The following is a 16,562-nucleotide window of genomic DNA, read 5'->3' on the forward strand; positions in this document are numbered from 1 at the left end:
GTATAAGAGATGGATATGATGCTAAGGGAGTGAGATTCTTTAAAATAAATTAGGAGAAAAAAAGAAAAAAGAAACTGGAAGCAATATTTGAAATAAAGTAAAAAGAAGGCGCGATGATTCATAGACACCAAAACGCCTGCTCGCTAGAAGTAAGCATTAATTAATAAATAGCAACTGATGAAGCCAGCAACTCTTAGTGGTATAAAGCACGCACACATAATGGAAAATAGAAGAGAGAAAAGGAAGAAGAAGAAGGGAAAAGGAAAAAGGGATTAGGACGCGGAGGGAAGCGCTTAAATAGACAAAAACCACATCTGTGACGACAACGACACCACACTACGTCAGAAGATGTAGACGTCAGCAAACTTGCCGAGTCTAGTAGTTATTATCAAATTCCCATTTGAGTACCATAAATATTGACCTCTGAACCATGGGAGCCAGCAGTGTGGTCCGTGGTTCGGATGCTTCCGTCATGGAGCGTCATAGGGAAAAAAGAGCTGGTTGAACAGAAAACCGTCCCAACTGGTCAACTCTGATAGTATATTAGATTATTATGTGGCTTTAGCAGCGGCGAGAGGCGTAGATCGTTGACGTCGGCTTATTAACAGCAGACTGCGCTCGCGAATACTGAATTTGATTTTGTATGGGCTTTGCATTGGGCGTATCTGGTATCTCCCACTTCATAGGGTATATATTGGGTATATATTCAGGACGCCAACCACCTTAGTGTTATATATATATATATACACTCAAGTATCCAAAGCCGCCCAAATGGTCTTTTCATCTTTGAACTGTCGATGTTGTAACGTCGTTCGTTGATGTAAGTAGATTTGATGACGTCAAAATAGGGTTGCGGATAAAAGTGAAGCCATCCCGTTTGAAGTGATTAGTCATCAATAAGCTTACTCATCATCCTCTTGTTTATTTCTTTTTTCTTTTTTGAAAATTGAAGTCGAAGTCAAGTCGAAGTCAAGTCAACAACGGCTGGTTGATTCTTCGGCCATGCGGCCATGGAGGGTTAATTTGGCTCATATGCTCAGTACCAGTGCATATCAGGACAGTGCTCTGTCGCTTTGACCCTTTCCAGACGGATTCGCCCCGCCGTGTCGGCCGCAATCGCCGCCTTCAATCGCCGCCCTCCTGGACCCTTGTCTCCCTTGCATCCGTGCAGCCCTGAGTCGCAGCCTTTTCCCTGCTCATAAAATGCAATATGACCAAAGACGAAAGATGAGCTGTCACCCGTATCCACGGTTCCGGGAATGGTGTAACCTAGTTCGTGGAGACGCAGAGGCCGCAGACCCGTCAACGCACGTAAGATTACTGCGGCTACCGAGGTTATATCGATCACCAACAGAGGGGTGTGTTTCCCGGATGCATTGACCAATATCGACTCTGCTCGATGTCGAACGGATAACCCCTCCATCTCCTTTTCTTCCTCGCTATTCTTGATACGAGCAATGAGAGACGATCATAACCCTTGGTCATCATATCCGGAGACCCTTGTAGATCCTTCGTTGCTTTTTGCTGCTGGTTTTCGGCGATATCTCAAAATTTTCTCTCCCCCTTCAAACGTTTAATAAAATAGACGCCGTGTATCCGACATCCTGCACGTCTGCTCGGACGAGAACTGGATCCCCTTGTGTCCGTGGCCGAGTTGGCGTGATGGCGATGGACTGCCAGAAGCCCTGGGGCTACCGATGGCGGTCCTCCAAGCCCTTTATCCTGTCCATCGTAGTTCTGGCCTTGTTCGCTGGTATGTAATTGGCTATTCCCTTATTTGCCGCGGCTAAGCTTGATTTGTTTCTGACGTTGTGTGTTGTTATCCTCTGCAGAAACTTTTCTTTATGGCTTCATCGTCCCTATCCTGGGCTACATGCTTGAGGTCCGTCTGCATGTCGACCCGTCGCAAACACAGAGTCTCACCTCGTCCCTCCTCGCCATCCATGGCTTCATGACTTTGGTCGCGGCACCCATTATTGCCCATTTTGCAGATAAGACGCCAAATAGGAGGACGCCGCTATTGATAGCTTTGGTAGCATGCGCCGTTGGGACGATACTGGTTGCCTGTTCCCCTTCCGGTAAGCCTAATTATTAAATGCATCCTGAGAGAGATCATGTTGCTAACATGAGTGAGTTTTTAGTCTGGGGGCTTTTTGTAGGAAGAATCCTACAGGGAATTGCCGGCTCTGCCACATGGATTGTTGGGTTCGCTACAATGGTGGATAATGTTGGAATGGACAACATAGGGAAGACCATGGGTCTCTCGATGTCCTTTGTCATGGCCGGCATCATATTCGGACCGGTGATTGCTGGCTCCCTGTTGGAACTCGTGGGCTACTGGGCTGCTTGGTCCGTTCCTCTTATCGTCATTTTCCTCGATATTGTAGCCCGTCTGCTCATGATTGAAGGAAAAAACCAGCCTGACGGATACCATGACTCGGCACAGAATCATCCGGCCGATACCCCAGCTAATGAAGAAACTCCCTTGCTTCAGTCAAGCGAAAACAGCAACGAAGCGCCTGGTACCGATGCACAACCTAAAGCTGCTGCAGAAGAACCAGTATCATCCCGTAATTTTTACGTCACGGCTCTGAGTGATATCCGAGTAGTGGTAGGCCTGTCGAGCGTTATATGCGCATCTTCCGTCGTAGCTGGATTTAACGCGACCCTACCGCTTCATCTAAGCAGGATATTCAACTGGGGCAGTTTGCCCGTTGGAATGATGTTCCTTGCCATGCAGATACCTAGTATGTTCCTTGGTGCTCCGGTTGGCTGGCTTCGTGACCGGGTAGGACTCAAAAACCCTACGGCTATAGGTTGGGCACTTCAGGCCCCGCTGCTATGGCTCATGGGTGTTCCTGGGGACAGTCATTTCCCCTGGGCCGGCGCCGATAATAATGGCCAGGCCATATTTGTGTCTGCAATCACAGGAGTCGGAATTGTCTATACATTGATCCGCGGAGCCGGTGTTGTCCAGATGACTAGTACGTGGACAAAAACCCCCCCTGGCACCGTATTTCTTCACATTACTAACGATCCTTTACCCCTAGTTGCGGTGAATGAGATGCAGACTAAAAATCCGAAGATATTCGGGGAGCATGGCGGTAATTCTAGAATCTCCTCCATGACAGAGGTAGCTTTCAGTCTTGGATTGATCATCGGGCCTATTCTGGCGGGCTCCTTGACCGAGCTGGTAGGCTACTACTATATGAATTTTGTATTCTGTGAGTATACCTTTGTCAAATCCTTACCAGCCTCTTTACTAATACCTCTGTAGGCATTCTATCTCTACTCCTCGCCTTTGCGACGTTTTCAGTATTTGATGGAAAGCGCACTGCTGAGTCTTCGGAGGAGGTGTAGATATGCTGTTTAATATGAATTCTCATCTAGACCTCTTGAGTACGGAGTAGCATTCAGCATGGAATAGGCGGATCATCGTTTGATTATAGTTTAGACTGTGCTCACAGATATATCTAATGAATTGATAATCAAGCTACAACACGGCTACGATATTACCAAACCGCAGATATATATATATATATACTTGCCAGTAGAGGATATCGGCCATGCCACGATGTTTACAACTAAGGTACTACAACGACTGGCTATCTTATGGTTTGCTACGATAACATGTAGATTGTTATTATTTTTTTTTATTCTTTTCGGACTATGTAAATAATAAACATAACAACTTATTGAATTGTGAAAGCATCTTCAACCGTTTCGATTGTGTCGCCTCTACCTCAACTGCCTCAAAATTCCTGCATGGCTTGAAATTCGGGAACCAGCAATCTCATCTGGGGGAAGTATCTTCATTGTAGGAAGAACAGCAAGGATTGCCCTCCAGTCCGCATAGGAAATTTCGGCTGAAAAATGGTAAGAAGTACCGTTTGGCAGGGCCCACATATATTGTTACTTTTGCATTCGGCACATGGCGAATAAGTTGCCAAAGAATGTATCTGCGAAGGGCAAGATAATCGTCCGCCTGAGACGAGTCATCCACCCCAGAGATAAAGGGGGAAGAAACAGCAGACGACGAAGATTCCGTTCAGAAGTAAGTTCCTCTTGTAGATGGAGAGAAAATACACTCCAGCCATCATCGCCGGTCTGGTATAGATGTTCGAGCCCAGTCCTCGGTCTCATGGTGTCTGGTATCCCATTTTCCCCGGCTCCGGTAACAAATTTGGGCTCAATTATTATGTACTGTTTCTCGAATTTGTCTCAATAGTGTAGCTAGCCGACTTTTCTGAAAAATTTAGATATGCAAATTCGCATTCGAGAGAGCCAAAGCTTCCGCCAACATTCCCTTTGTCACTCCTTGCGAGGCTACAGCGATAGTGGTAGCTGTATATTCTCTCAGGAAGGCTATGGAAGTCTTCGATGGCACAATGATCTGTGAGTAACAGCTCCTGTAGAAAAATCTATTTGATATTTGACCTTTACCCCCTATTGTTTTCTGGAAACACCCCAGAGCACTAACCGAGCAGGAGCAGGAGCAGGAGCCTGATATGGAAGCTCGCTGCAGATTGACAGCCCGATGTAGAACTTCAGAGGAGTGAGGCCATCTGGGTAGGTAGGATATTTCTCTTTTCATTGCAATGATTGATATAACATATGCCCGCACTCTTCCATAGAGAGAATTTGTGGCGAACCAGTGCGAGGCTTATTGATATTCTTCGTCGAAAATGTGACGCAGTAACCAGAGCAGCTCATAACATCCTTGTATCGTAGCCCGCGAGGTACGGATTACCGGAAATAACTGGTCTAAACATGTAATTCCGGCTGAATTTCTTCATAATAGTCGTTATCAGACATGATAATCTTTAACGGGCGCATCCGGTATTCATGTCCTGCGTGGAGGAGGTCTTTATTCCCGCACACACTTCCATCTTTTCACCCACGGTGGAAATGCATAGTATGATGTGGCATATAGCGGCTACCAAGCTGAGCTTGGGGTGGAGTAGACAGCCTCATTCTGTCAGGTTCGTTGGTTTCCTATGGCCCATGGGCTTGTTGCTTCTTTATCTATAGGTAAATTCTCTCCAGCATGTAAGTATCGGGCTCTATAAGCATTGCTGTGGTTAAGGCTATGTATCAAAACGGTTGAGCCAAAAGAGTGAGCCCACACTAGTGGTCAGCAGGATGAAGTTATTTCTTCGACAAATGTCCAGCGGCAGCACATGTTTGAAACAGGTATTCTCGATCCAGACGGGTAGCGAGGCAAGATTTCATCGAGTATCGAGCGTCTCCAGTAGAACTTGAATAAACGGGATGTTTCGAGAATATAACCCTCTCAAGTTATCTGCGAATGGATACCTCTCTCTTTCCCTCGTGTCCAAATCCGCCGAAGGACGAGCATAGCCTCCGACGACGTGGTCTCCGTAGTCGGTTCAATAGGCGACAGACGTCGACGTAGACGAGGACGAGAATAACCAGTATCTCTGCCGCTTGACAAAACCAAAGCATACATTTCTTCCCTGTTAGCCGGATGCTAACTGGAATAGGGCATAGCAGAAGTTGACAAAAATTTATGACCGGGTGGATCTCCCTTTTATAGTTAACTACCTAGCCCGCAAGGTAACTAAGTTCTTCTATCAAGGTAGTTGTATGTTGAAAAAGGCTTGCAATTATCGTGTCTTGAAGTTGGCGGTAATAGTGGACTAACAGACACATTGGCATCTTCATACGAGAGTTGCACCGTATAATGACAAGTTGATAACAAGTCTTTCGAGATGTCGATATGAGAATAGTTAACTGCCAACGGAGGCCAGTAAAGATACTGTCTGCATCAGAACGGGCGCATATTTTGCTTAAATGGCATATTCGACACTCTCTGTAGCAGAGAAGAATGACTGGAAGGGATAAATAAGAGTAAGCGACTCTCATACATCCGCAATAACGATTCCAACTTTGCTGTTTTGTTTCGTAAGTTCTCGTCTTCATGTTCGCCTTCTGGCGCTCCATTTTTCGTGTAGTTTGTTCACTGACTACCTATGATCCATATTCCTTTGAACTCTCTCCCAACAGTATTTTGTAGGAGGTGATATTTCCTCCAGATAGACATGACATCAAGAATAGGTGGCGCAATATTGAGATGTCCAAAATTTATGTCAAAAAAGTGCAATATCCAGTTGAAGGAGCAACAACATTTTTTGCAATTAGGATATTGGATATCGGAAAGATTTCTCAGGTCTTGATTCGCTTTTGTCTGCATTGTGTTTGCAAGAAACGAGATGTGACTGAACTGTCTTGAATCTCTGTATATCAGAACGGCATTCCATCCAATCCTGTCACTCTTCCTCCGAAGATAATTTCTTGCTTTTTCTCGAGGTTGCCAAACAAGCGATCGTAAATAGTAGATACGTGTTGAATAGAAAGCCCAGTAGACGTAGCGATGGCATGTGTATCCGGTGGGAGTATTCCCAAGGGGAGGATATTGGACTGGGTCTGCACTGTCGAAGCAGCTGACAATCTCTTGTATGGTTTTCAGGAGTGAATAAAACCGACGAGGGTACGTGGACTGTAACGATTAGGGGTTGTTCCAGCATGAGTCCAGAGCAATATCGGGGCTCTGTAATCACAATTGTTCTAAAGAATGCCAGCTCTTTGTTATGGCGCAAACATCATGGAAATCAATATCGTCGATATCGGGTGTGGTGATATCTTGTCAGATGCAGGGAGCTTAACTAGTCAGCTTGTGGCCTCCATATCATCAGAGATTTCTCATGTACATACACACGTCCTTAGCAAGCTCATCTTCATCACCAATTGACTGCTTTCATTCCTTCGTAGGCAATCATCATGATTCATTTCCTTCTGCTGCGGCTTCATAGTTGGCATATCTTTAAAAATACCGTCGGTATGTGCTCTGACTTGATGCGAGTGCTTTAGGGTTGATTCCCCTGGACGACAGATGTATGATAAAGGAAATGCAGGCCGTTCCGCAATAAATACGGCTGATATTAACACACTGGGCTTATTGAAGGTTGGAACGCCGCTGTGACGTGGCCATATCAGCTTCTTCGGCTACACCGTGCATGGATGTTGAGATAGTTAACTTTATCAACGGCCGACAGGTCAGATATACCCTTCCTAGCACAGCATGAAGTGCGAACTGTCACTGGTGCAGCTTCGAACCAGATGTTGATGTAACGTAGACCGCCCAGAGCGTCTCTAGGCTGGATAGTAGAGTGATAGCGCTAGCTGAATGAGATCACCACCTTAGGTGGCCATCAGTCCTTGCTTCGAAGAGCACCGTATAAGTTGGAGACCAATCAATGGTGGATAATACCCTATCTCGAGGCGCTTTCGCCCCAGGCGCAGAGAGGGTGTATATACCCCGTAAGAGGCGGCCACAATATGCTCTTGGAGGTTTGCTTCCGAGTTCATCTCGTTTATATAGCTATACGCTGTAGGCTGGCTTGCTGCGGCCAATATCCACGGTGTCCAGCTGAGGTGGCATATATATGATTCTCGATAACCCCTCGTCAGGCCAATTCATAACTTTTAATTACGGACTATTTACGTCCGCTTGCACCCTCGGTTGAGTGATTCCATTCTTGGCATGCGTATTTTTCTTCTTCGATAAGTCTGTCGGGGAGCCTGTCGCGCATTCGGTTGATAAAGGCGACCCCGGAGCTATAAGGGGTTGCGGGAGTCACAGGAGCCACTCTCGTCGTAGGAACGAAATTCTTGACTCTCGCCAGCTCTGGGGCTCTTTTTCTGATCTTCGAGATGGGCAAATACGTAGCACGATCTTCTTCCCTAACTACCTCCGGGCTCATAACTCAGCTCTGACGAGATTCTCGATGCTCTGTCGACTCCGAGACCTGCAGCCGTGGTTATGTGAGAGTTCGTATGCTGGCGTCTCCGTGCAATCAAACCATCGGTTTAAAGCATAGAAGAGAGGCAATGGAGCCGTTGCTTTCCCTTTTCCTAGAATATGACGCGGGACCTGAATATGGCTCATAACATACAGTCTTGTTCTCTTGGACTTTAAATGTAAGAGCTCTCAAGAAGCAGACGCTGAAGGGAGGCTTGAGGTCAAGGAAGAAGGGCCAGGGCCGTATAGTCGGCCCCTGGCATGTCAATACTTCTAGCCGCCAATGGGCATCCTTGATACGCCGCTTCCTAGCATGATACCATGATATGAAGCAGAGGAAGCATCGTGAAATTAAATACTGGCAGAAGTCCTCATTCTCTAGCGGCCTGACGAGCGCGCTGGGCAGCGAAGGAGGCCACACGAACGTAGGCCAAACGAGCCGCAGGCGAGCGAGCTCGCAATCTCGCCAGTCCGGGCCTAGAAGGCCTAGATCTTCATTCTCGGAGACCGGAGCTGACGCAGCTCTTCCGACTCAGACTCCTTAATATATATTAGCTAGCTGCCAATCACCAAGTCGAATGAAAAGCGGCACTTACTTAACGTTTCACACCTTGGAGGACCCGGTGGCACTCGGCGCAACCTTCGACCAGGGCCAAGCTCGCAGAACAGCTCTAGCCCATGGCGGAGGGGCAGGCAGTGGTGGCAAGGGCCTAAACTAATATAACATAAGAGACAATGCCTCACCACTCCCTGTGTCAGAGTCGTGACTGGGCCATATATATATCCCTGTGCCTTTGCCGGTCCCGGTAAAGGCACTCGTGCATAATCCATTGCAAACGGATCCTCTGAAAGGTATCCAACCATCCAACAGGGCGAGGTTTTGGTCAGCACCAGATTAGGTAGCTGTAGCCAATTGTAACAGCCTGGTGTCAAATATAACCACTCTCTGCCGGAAGTGAGCGAGGGCCCTGATGGCCGAATGAAAAGTTAAAAGAGTACAGTACTTAGGGTCAAAGCCACCGGCGGTGGAATAAGGAACTCAGGAAGCGTGGAATACTTCCATTTCGATGCCGATTTTTCGCGAGCCCAGTGTCTAGGTAGAGAGAATTGAAGTCTCTCTATACCAACCATGGGACAGGTTTAGCTCTCAGAGCCAGATGCTCATCTTCACAAGTGGAGATGCGAAGAGAGCCATAGAATTGACCATTGGTTTGCCTAGAGATCTCCTTCCATGCTGTCGAAGTATGCCGCGCGAACAACCGGCCGTATACACACTCACCCAACTGCTTTTATCTCCCTGGAGCTACCCTTCGCAAAAGGCCTTCACCTTTCCTCATTATCGGTGTGTACCACGTAAAAGGTGAATACTGGTTGCCCGGAAGCAGCCCCAACTGCCTTGGGCTGGAGTTCCAGTGGAAGGCGGGCAGGTCTGAGTCACCCCAGTAGCCGGAAGAAATGAGGTAGAAGTTGCTTGCAGCCAACGAGGCAGCTTGGTAACAGGTATCCTGCATTGTTTCGCCAACAGGTAGTTGATAATGTCCTCAGGAGAAACCAACATTTGGTCAAGGGAGTGCGAGGACAGAAACAACGCCAGGCACGCACCCTGTCCCATATCGACCTTCATCTCTCAATAAGTTCGAGAAACCTATGTTGGCTGTATCTATATCCGGCTAGGGCGGCTATCTCGCGAGCATTCGTTGCTTCACTGCCAAATGTGTTGACTTCCAGCTGAATGGAATAATGTTTACAACTTTGTGGTAGTTGTAGATCGTTATGTTTAACATCACTAGGTTTAGAAAAGAATCGCTTGCGAACAAGGCCCCATAGTGCATAGGGGCTGATGTATTTGCTTTGTTCGATACAGTTCGCCGTTATCACCATTGTGTTTGATCGCACTTCATATTCCGTCGACAGGCTTTCATAGGCATTTGAGGATCTCAGGGGTGCACTAGAGTCAAAGCCCCCGTTATTCTTAGCTATCTCCAGTGTCTCTGGATCCGCTCGCAGAGATATATATATCCATTCGGCGGGACAGAGACAGCAAGTCGAAGTAATAGCCTCTATCTGCCATATGATGCCTGTCATTAGTGTGGGCTCGCTCTTTTGGCTCAAGGGTAGGCGCTCGCTCTCTGACAGGGACCGGAATGTAGAGTGATGAACTAAGGCCCCTGATGAGCGCCGCATAATATCAAATATGCCGTTCAACCAAAGCGACCAGCCCACATGGTGAATTTTGCCAGTGCTTTAGTTTCGTGTCTCGCTATAATGACAGTTTCCAATGGTGATACGGCAAGATGAAGTTATCTTTTGACACAAGACGTTGGGCTGGGCGACTAGGGCGAATGGGCCGGGCAACAGCTGGTCCTCAGTGCTCACCATGGTATTCATCATTATCGATTGCTCGTGCTGGGGTCCTCATAGCTATGGCTAGAGTGAGTCTCAGGGAGAGAGGCATTAGTTGAGAGCGGCTGCGGCGCCATAGATCGAAGACAGGGCTTGGTTGAGAGTCAACTTTAGGTCAGACGCTCATCAGCCTCCCGCTTGCGGCACTTAGTTATCGCCTCTGGCTTCGTAGGATAGTGGAGCTGAAACCCAAGAGTGCCTGCCGTTTGGTGGTGTAATCGTTGTGGTGTCATTGACGTAGGGACAGACGTAGCATAGACTGCCCAGGCCTGTTGGCATCGGTGCATGTGAACGGTATACTCAGTTCGCTGGCACCATCGAAGTATTCTGGTAAAGATATCATTATCCGAAGCATGGTATTGATTGTCGGGATACAGGCATCAAGAAACTTATTGTCAGATGGCCAAAAATGATTCTGATGTGAATGCAGAGGTGTGAAATCGAGCATCTCAACCTTTCTCCATCACAGCAGTGTATCGAGATGTATCAACCTTTGCAAGGAAGGATTGTTACTCTCAATGGCATTTGGGAGAGCAAACATCGGATCATCTCAGTGGACCTCATTGCCACCCTTCGTAGCCCTTCCAAATCAATCAGCCAGAGGCTTCCCACCCGTAGTTCCGGTTGTTTCCGCAGTTCAGGTTTTGTAGACTGAAGATAATCCCAATAAGCTGACAGGGGGAGACAGATGGATATCTTCCACGCAGTCAGGTCTTCACCATCTATCATTATAAGATCCTGGCCTATTTTTTTTTTTTCTTTTTTTTTTTTTCTTTTCTTTTCTTTTTTTCTTTTTTTTTTTTTCTTTTTGGTGCAGCGATTGGGGAGAGTCCTGGGCATTGATGATGCATTGGAATTTATCACGACGTTGAACACAGAGAGAACATGTAATTTATCCTCCCTGAGAGTTACATTCGCGAGTTATACCTCTGCCCACGCCATATCCACGCTGGCTGTGTTAGGTCCATGTAGTAAAGTGGCATATTGCCACTGTATGACACTCTGTAAGCGCCAGACTCCCATTGGCGCTAAAACAGGAACCAGCCTCTTCGTGGGGAGCAGTGGGCGTAGTAATGGCTAGCCTTAGAAACGAAGTGTTGTAATCAAGTCTTCTAAAACCTGCACGGTCAAGTTCGCAGCAACCGCTAGTCTCTTGAGTAGTGAATAGTTTGCATCCCAGCCACCAAAGGATGACGTTCTGCGGCTAGAACGGTAGGCTGAGTGATACTTCAGCGGACAACCACTAGGCAGTACGATGGCAGCGTTGTTCTGGAACCAGCCCCTATCATGTGGGTGATAAAAACTCGCGAGATTATACCTGCGGTGGTAGCTATGTTCAAGGCTCAGAGGTGGAAACCATGAGCCGTGGCTTTCGCCGATGCTAGTAATTCCGCGAGGGGTTTGAGTGGTTAATATCTGAGCGCATCCACTGGTGCAGGGGAGTAAGCGAGCCAACAGTCAAGCCATTCAATCTTGAGGAAGATCGAAGGGGCCCGTATCCAGAAGTCCAAGGAGAAAATCACCACCAGGAAGAATATGTTGCCTGGATGAATGATCAGGGGGGAAAACCATGCCTTTCGATCATTGAGCATTCCAAAGGTATCCTATCCTCAAAAGTTGACTTTGTTCCTCGTCTCCAGTCTTGCATCCGGTCAGGAATTGGAGGTTATTAGTCGGTCTTTCGCTGTATGACCGCAAAGTAGGCAGGGCCGAGTGCCTGGACAGTCTTTCCCAGTCTGGGAGCATCATTGAGAATCCCAGTGCTTGACTCCTTCTTGATCATCCATACAATCCCTTCAGGCGGCCGCTCCTTCGCCCTGACAACAGGAAAACCGAACTCCAGAAACATTTGTATTCGTTTGTGTTGGTAAGGTCGGTTGTGGACATGAGAGGCATATATTCCTTGCGCCTAGCAGGAAATGGATGAAGTACGTTCGGTTGACAAAAGCATTATTTGCCCAGGATACGCCTAGAGGTCGGAGGACTCCGCAAGGACGGGGAGCTAAGCTGATTTCCCATGTGTATTGATCTCTTTGTCCTGGCTGTATATTAGAGAAGATGGCGTTATGATATCCTGTTCTTGATGGTATGTGCCTCATCGGCTATGACACAGCCGCATTAGCCGATGAACCGACAACGAATATCGTAGATCTGATTTTGCAATATCCCAGGGTATCTTCGACATCGACGCTTGTGCAATAGCCCGTCATGTATTCAAATAATCAGCCTCTTCGTCCTGGGATTGCACAATTGTGCGTTGGCTATTCGCTGGATGGCGGAATTTGATACGGATATTGGTAGTATTTGATTGTTGCATAATGACTGAAGACAGCAAGCATAAAGCAGGCATGGGAAGAAGACAGCACTATCTGAAAGGCTGAAATCTCGTATACTCGATCCAGAGCAAAAGTAACAGCAAATGGAAGAGATATTTATACCCTTTTGCTTCTGCAGACCCCAAAGTTGCAACGCTGTCAGTTTTTGCAAAACACTGAATAGCGGGTAGTGAGACCATGAAGTCGAAATTTCTCCGTTGAACCGAGTTCATTTAACTAACTAGCTGGGTTAACTAACTCGCTAGTTAGTTAACTTAGTTAACGCGACCACCGAAACTAGACAGCGATTGCCGAGACAATCATGTATGCGCATGATTAATCCAAGGACACTAGGGGCTGGTCAAAACTGTAACCACTGATCTTCAAATGATTAAGACTTATTCAGGTCGGCATATCCACCAGAACAGTGCTGGTTCGAAAAATCCTTTCCGCCTTTGACGTGGAGATAGTTAGTGTGCTCGTCAATCAAATAGGTGGTAAGTAAGGCTCCTCAAATGACAAAATGCATGCATCTCTCAACTAGTGAAATCTTGATTGGCTATCGGGTATCATGTTCATCGGTCAGTAGGTTCGTGAGGTTACGGCCGTCGATAAAAGCGGGTATCAAAATGGCTCTCCGGATTAATAGTTAATGCAATCGTTGCAAAGGTAGCACAAAAAAGCAAGAAAACCAAGAGACCTCACAACGTTTCGGAGGCAGTCAAGGTCCCACTGTCAGACCCCATTAAATATCTCGTATGATTCCATGGTGCAGGAAGTTCAATAGCGGTTTAGAGGCTCGAAGAATGCTCTGTGAAAGTAGCGAAACTTGGCTCTGGTTGATCGCGTCGCTTTGCTGGAGATACAAACTAACGTCTGGCCGTAGCTATAGAGGATCACCAACTAAAATATGCCTGCTGGCTTGATAGTCAGTGCGGAAAATCAACCTCGACATCTCCCAGGTATGCGCAGCTTCGCCGAGTTCAATAACATTCGGTCGGGTATTTTGTCTCACAAAATCTTCTCGGGTAATTGACAGTGTACATAAAAGGACACCTGCCTCGTATAGAATGTTATGATAGACATTTGCTTATCGTTTCTTTGCCTGATGGACGCTTATCAATACCGTACGAGGACGTCGACTGCAATCAGACATTATTCCGCTATCCCATGGTATCGGTGTGATAGTCCAATGTAGTTTGGCGTAAAAATTTTCTTAGTGCTGCTTTCAATGAAGGCTCTCCTAGATGATGCAGATCGTTGCTAAAGTATATGGCATAAGTTTCGGGGCAAGGGGCAGAACCACTATCTTGTATGGCATTGCTGTAAGATAGGGTTAACGCCCAATATTTCCCACGGGATATAGATTTGCAATTACTCCGTAATATGTGGGTAATCACGGATAGATCTCCAAAAATGTCAATTGTGGCCTTAACACTAATCGAAGTATACCATTCAATCAAAAGAACGAGCCTACACTATTGGTAGGAAGGATAACGTTTCTCAGAGCCCATAGCGAGATGTTAAAATAGGTAGATCACTTGGCCCATAGAAGAACAAACTTGCGTCAAGACGTGTGGATATAGTTTCATACGCTGACCATATTGACAGCAGGCTCCACGGTAGTTCTAGAAGATAACAACTTCTCTGATGCAACGTGTTGGTGCAACTTCTCGAGAGTCCAATTCTGTCGAGCGAAGTTCTAATGGGAACCTAATGTTAAAGTTAGAAGCGTGCAAATAGTATCCTAGAGTGACAAGTTACTTACTTTCCATGCACGAGCTGCTGATTAATTCTTGCTCATCGGACACACGGCATACATGCCGAAAATTAAGGAAGATATGGGTAGAATAAACTGGGAATGCCTCAAAGATAGTAGCTTCATGTTGTTTATTTCTTGGACCACAATCATACCGACCTTGGAGAACACCAGCCTGGAGCGCCCATTTTCACGGTTGTCTCCTAGGGGTAAATTTGCCGACAGCCACCATATTGCACCTTCTGAGCTTCATCAGAACAATCGGTCCCAGCATGGACGTTGGGCCATGTCATGGACTGGTTGGACAAATTGCTTTCAGGAGGACTCCCGCCAGGCTATCATGTTAAGCCCATGTTTATGCGCAGGGTCCAACCATCGTCTTGCATCGAAAGGCTCCTTGATGGCCGAGCTCATATCCAATGTGACCTCTTTAAGCTTCTCATTTGTCCCGCTCACGACAGAAACTTGAGGCCCATAGATTGCAGCTTCAAATAAGATTCACTCTGTGCGTAGTAGGTTTTAAGTTAAGGACCCAATTCGAACAAATGGAAATGAAAATGGGCATAGAAACTTCCTGGATACCTTCACAGGAAGCCTTCAGGAAATATACTCATGGTATTTCATCTGCTATTGATTGAAACCCTGTTGCAAAAAGAATGTCAGATTGGCACAACGTTAGGTATTTAGGAAAATTCTTACCACGAAATAAGTACCATAATACCAGCATCGGGGATGAGAATCTAGATTTTCTGTGCTTTGCAATATACGCCATTACTTTTCGTAGAAAAGGGTTTGAAAATATATACCTTTCCTTTGTACTGATAGTATATTCAATGCCACCAATCAAGCATTTGTGGGAGTATCCAGCAACCTGTTATTTTGTCGCGATGTTAAAGGCCGAAGTTCCTGGACGGGGAAATCCATGCGGAAATTTAGGAAGTCGATTCCTCCTTCAAGGATAAATTTGACCAAAACATCCTTTGAAATTAAGTAAACGCATATACAGTTATCGTCGATAATATTAGCATGGACCTCCAGATGACGGCCATAGTTGAAGATGTAGACTGTTTTGTCGCTGAGCCAATCTTCAATTGCTTCTGTTTCTTCCTTGCGATATAGCGATATAAACTCCTGGCACTAATGTTCGGTCTACCAGTGCATGCCAGTAACTGGACCGTGTTGCTCCATGTAGGCAGTTATTAAGGCTGCCACCCTATTGCGTTCCTTGAAGGTGGGTATCTCAGCCACATCGACGCTACTTCCATCGCGCGAATGACTCGTTTGTGACTAGAAAATAACTTCCCCCCGTTGTAGTCTTCTGGACGGATCTTGCTAAGAACAGGCATTGTTGTTGTAGTAACTATATGTCGCATTAGATATGCCATCTTGCAAGTAGACAACCGCCGCAGCTAGCGAATCCGACCAAACTCGATCGTGTAGTTCGTAGCTTATGGTTGATACCGGCATCTACTTCTCTGTTGATATAGTCAGCTGGCGAATGCAGCAGGTAAAGCACATACCTTAGGTCTTATCCTTCCTCCTCGAGTGACAAAGGGGTCTCCCTTTTTTCAGAAATAAACCATAGATATCCCATCGCAGGCTTGATTTTACCACTTCTGACCTACCTAGAGCCAAAGGTGTGATATCCCTGAAAGTTTTCAGGCCCTACAGCTATAGCACTATTAGACCTATGCTGCGATATAGAGGGTATTATGTATTATCGTAAATAGAAAAGGAGAGAATCGTCCTTCAGCATAATGTAATCAGAACACAGAAGTAAGGAACGAAACAGAGGGATGAAGAGAAAGGAGGAAGGGGAAGAAAAGCTCCCGGCAGGCTGGAGGTATTTATATCCTTCCTCTGAGGCCTGATAGTTCGATTTCACTGACTGGCTGCTTCACTGCTCCAGTGACTGGCAAATTCACAGCCCAGCCCAAGTGGATCATATCACTAGTTAGTTGAAGCAGCCTGCCGAAAACGGATATCGCCACTCAGTGACAGACGTTCTGTAAGAGTGTAGAAGGTGGAACTGGCGGATATAGTCATGATATTGTGGTGATAAAAAAAACCAGCCAAACTTTTCGCTCGCTATAGTTGATAAAATGGTGGACCCGGAATGCTGCGTCTAAGAATAGAGGTCAAGGGGTATTTGATATCGGATAGTCATTCAGCTGTATGTTGGTAGTTGATAAGAGCGGTCAGTTTCAATGGAGGATAATGCGAATGCGTAAAGAAATGATAGAGAAGGTTCAAAAGCATGTCT

At 46.4% G+C, this 16,562-nt stretch overlaps 4 protein-coding genes across 4 annotated transcripts; 2 read left to right on the plus strand and 2 right to left on the minus strand.

Annotated features, from left to right (window-relative positions):
• The first annotated feature begins 1,157 nt into the window (after positions 1 to 1,157).
• Positions 1,158 to 3,557, plus strand: TERG_02244 (uncharacterized protein). The gene has a single exon (XM_047747884.1). It carries the CDS (start codon positions 2,096 to 2,098, stop codon positions 3,275 to 3,277), a length of 1,182 nt encoding a protein of 393 aa, XP_047603852.1. The 5' UTR covers positions 1,158 to 2,095; the 3' UTR covers positions 3,278 to 3,557.
• A 374-nt stretch (positions 3,558 to 3,931) lies between these two features.
• Positions 3,932 to 4,403, plus strand: TERG_02245 (uncharacterized protein; the record flags this gene model as incomplete). The annotated part of the gene is made up of 2 exons (XM_003237479.1): positions 3,932 to 4,054; positions 4,260 to 4,403. The coding sequence occupies 2 exons, from the start codon at positions 3,932 to 3,934 to the stop codon at positions 4,401 to 4,403; spliced, it is 267 nt and encodes an 88-aa protein (XP_003237527.1).
• Positions 4,404 to 9,189: 4,786 nt separating this feature from the next.
• TERG_08723 (uncharacterized protein) lies at positions 9,190 to 10,968 on the minus strand. Its single transcript, XM_047749002.1, has one exon. The coding sequence runs from the start codon at positions 10,004 to 10,006 to the stop codon at positions 9,443 to 9,445; it is 564 nt and encodes a 187-aa protein (XP_047603853.1). The 5' UTR covers positions 10,007 to 10,968; the 3' UTR covers positions 9,190 to 9,442.
• A 926-nt stretch (positions 10,969 to 11,894) lies between these two features.
• TERG_11824 (uncharacterized protein) lies at positions 11,895 to 12,074 on the minus strand (the record flags this gene model as incomplete). The annotated part of the gene is made up of 1 exon (XM_047750876.1): positions 11,895 to 12,074. One exon carries the CDS (start codon positions 12,072 to 12,074, stop codon positions 11,895 to 11,897), a length of 180 nt encoding a protein of 59 aa, XP_047605620.1.
• Between the last annotated feature and the right edge of the window lie 4,488 nt (positions 12,075 to 16,562).

The sequence above is a fragment of the Trichophyton rubrum genome (assembly GCF_000151425.1).
Source record: "Trichophyton rubrum CBS 118892 genomic scaffold supercont2.2, whole genome shotgun sequence".
NCBI classification, from domain to species: domain Eukaryota; kingdom Fungi; phylum Ascomycota; class Eurotiomycetes; order Onygenales; family Arthrodermataceae; genus Trichophyton; species Trichophyton rubrum.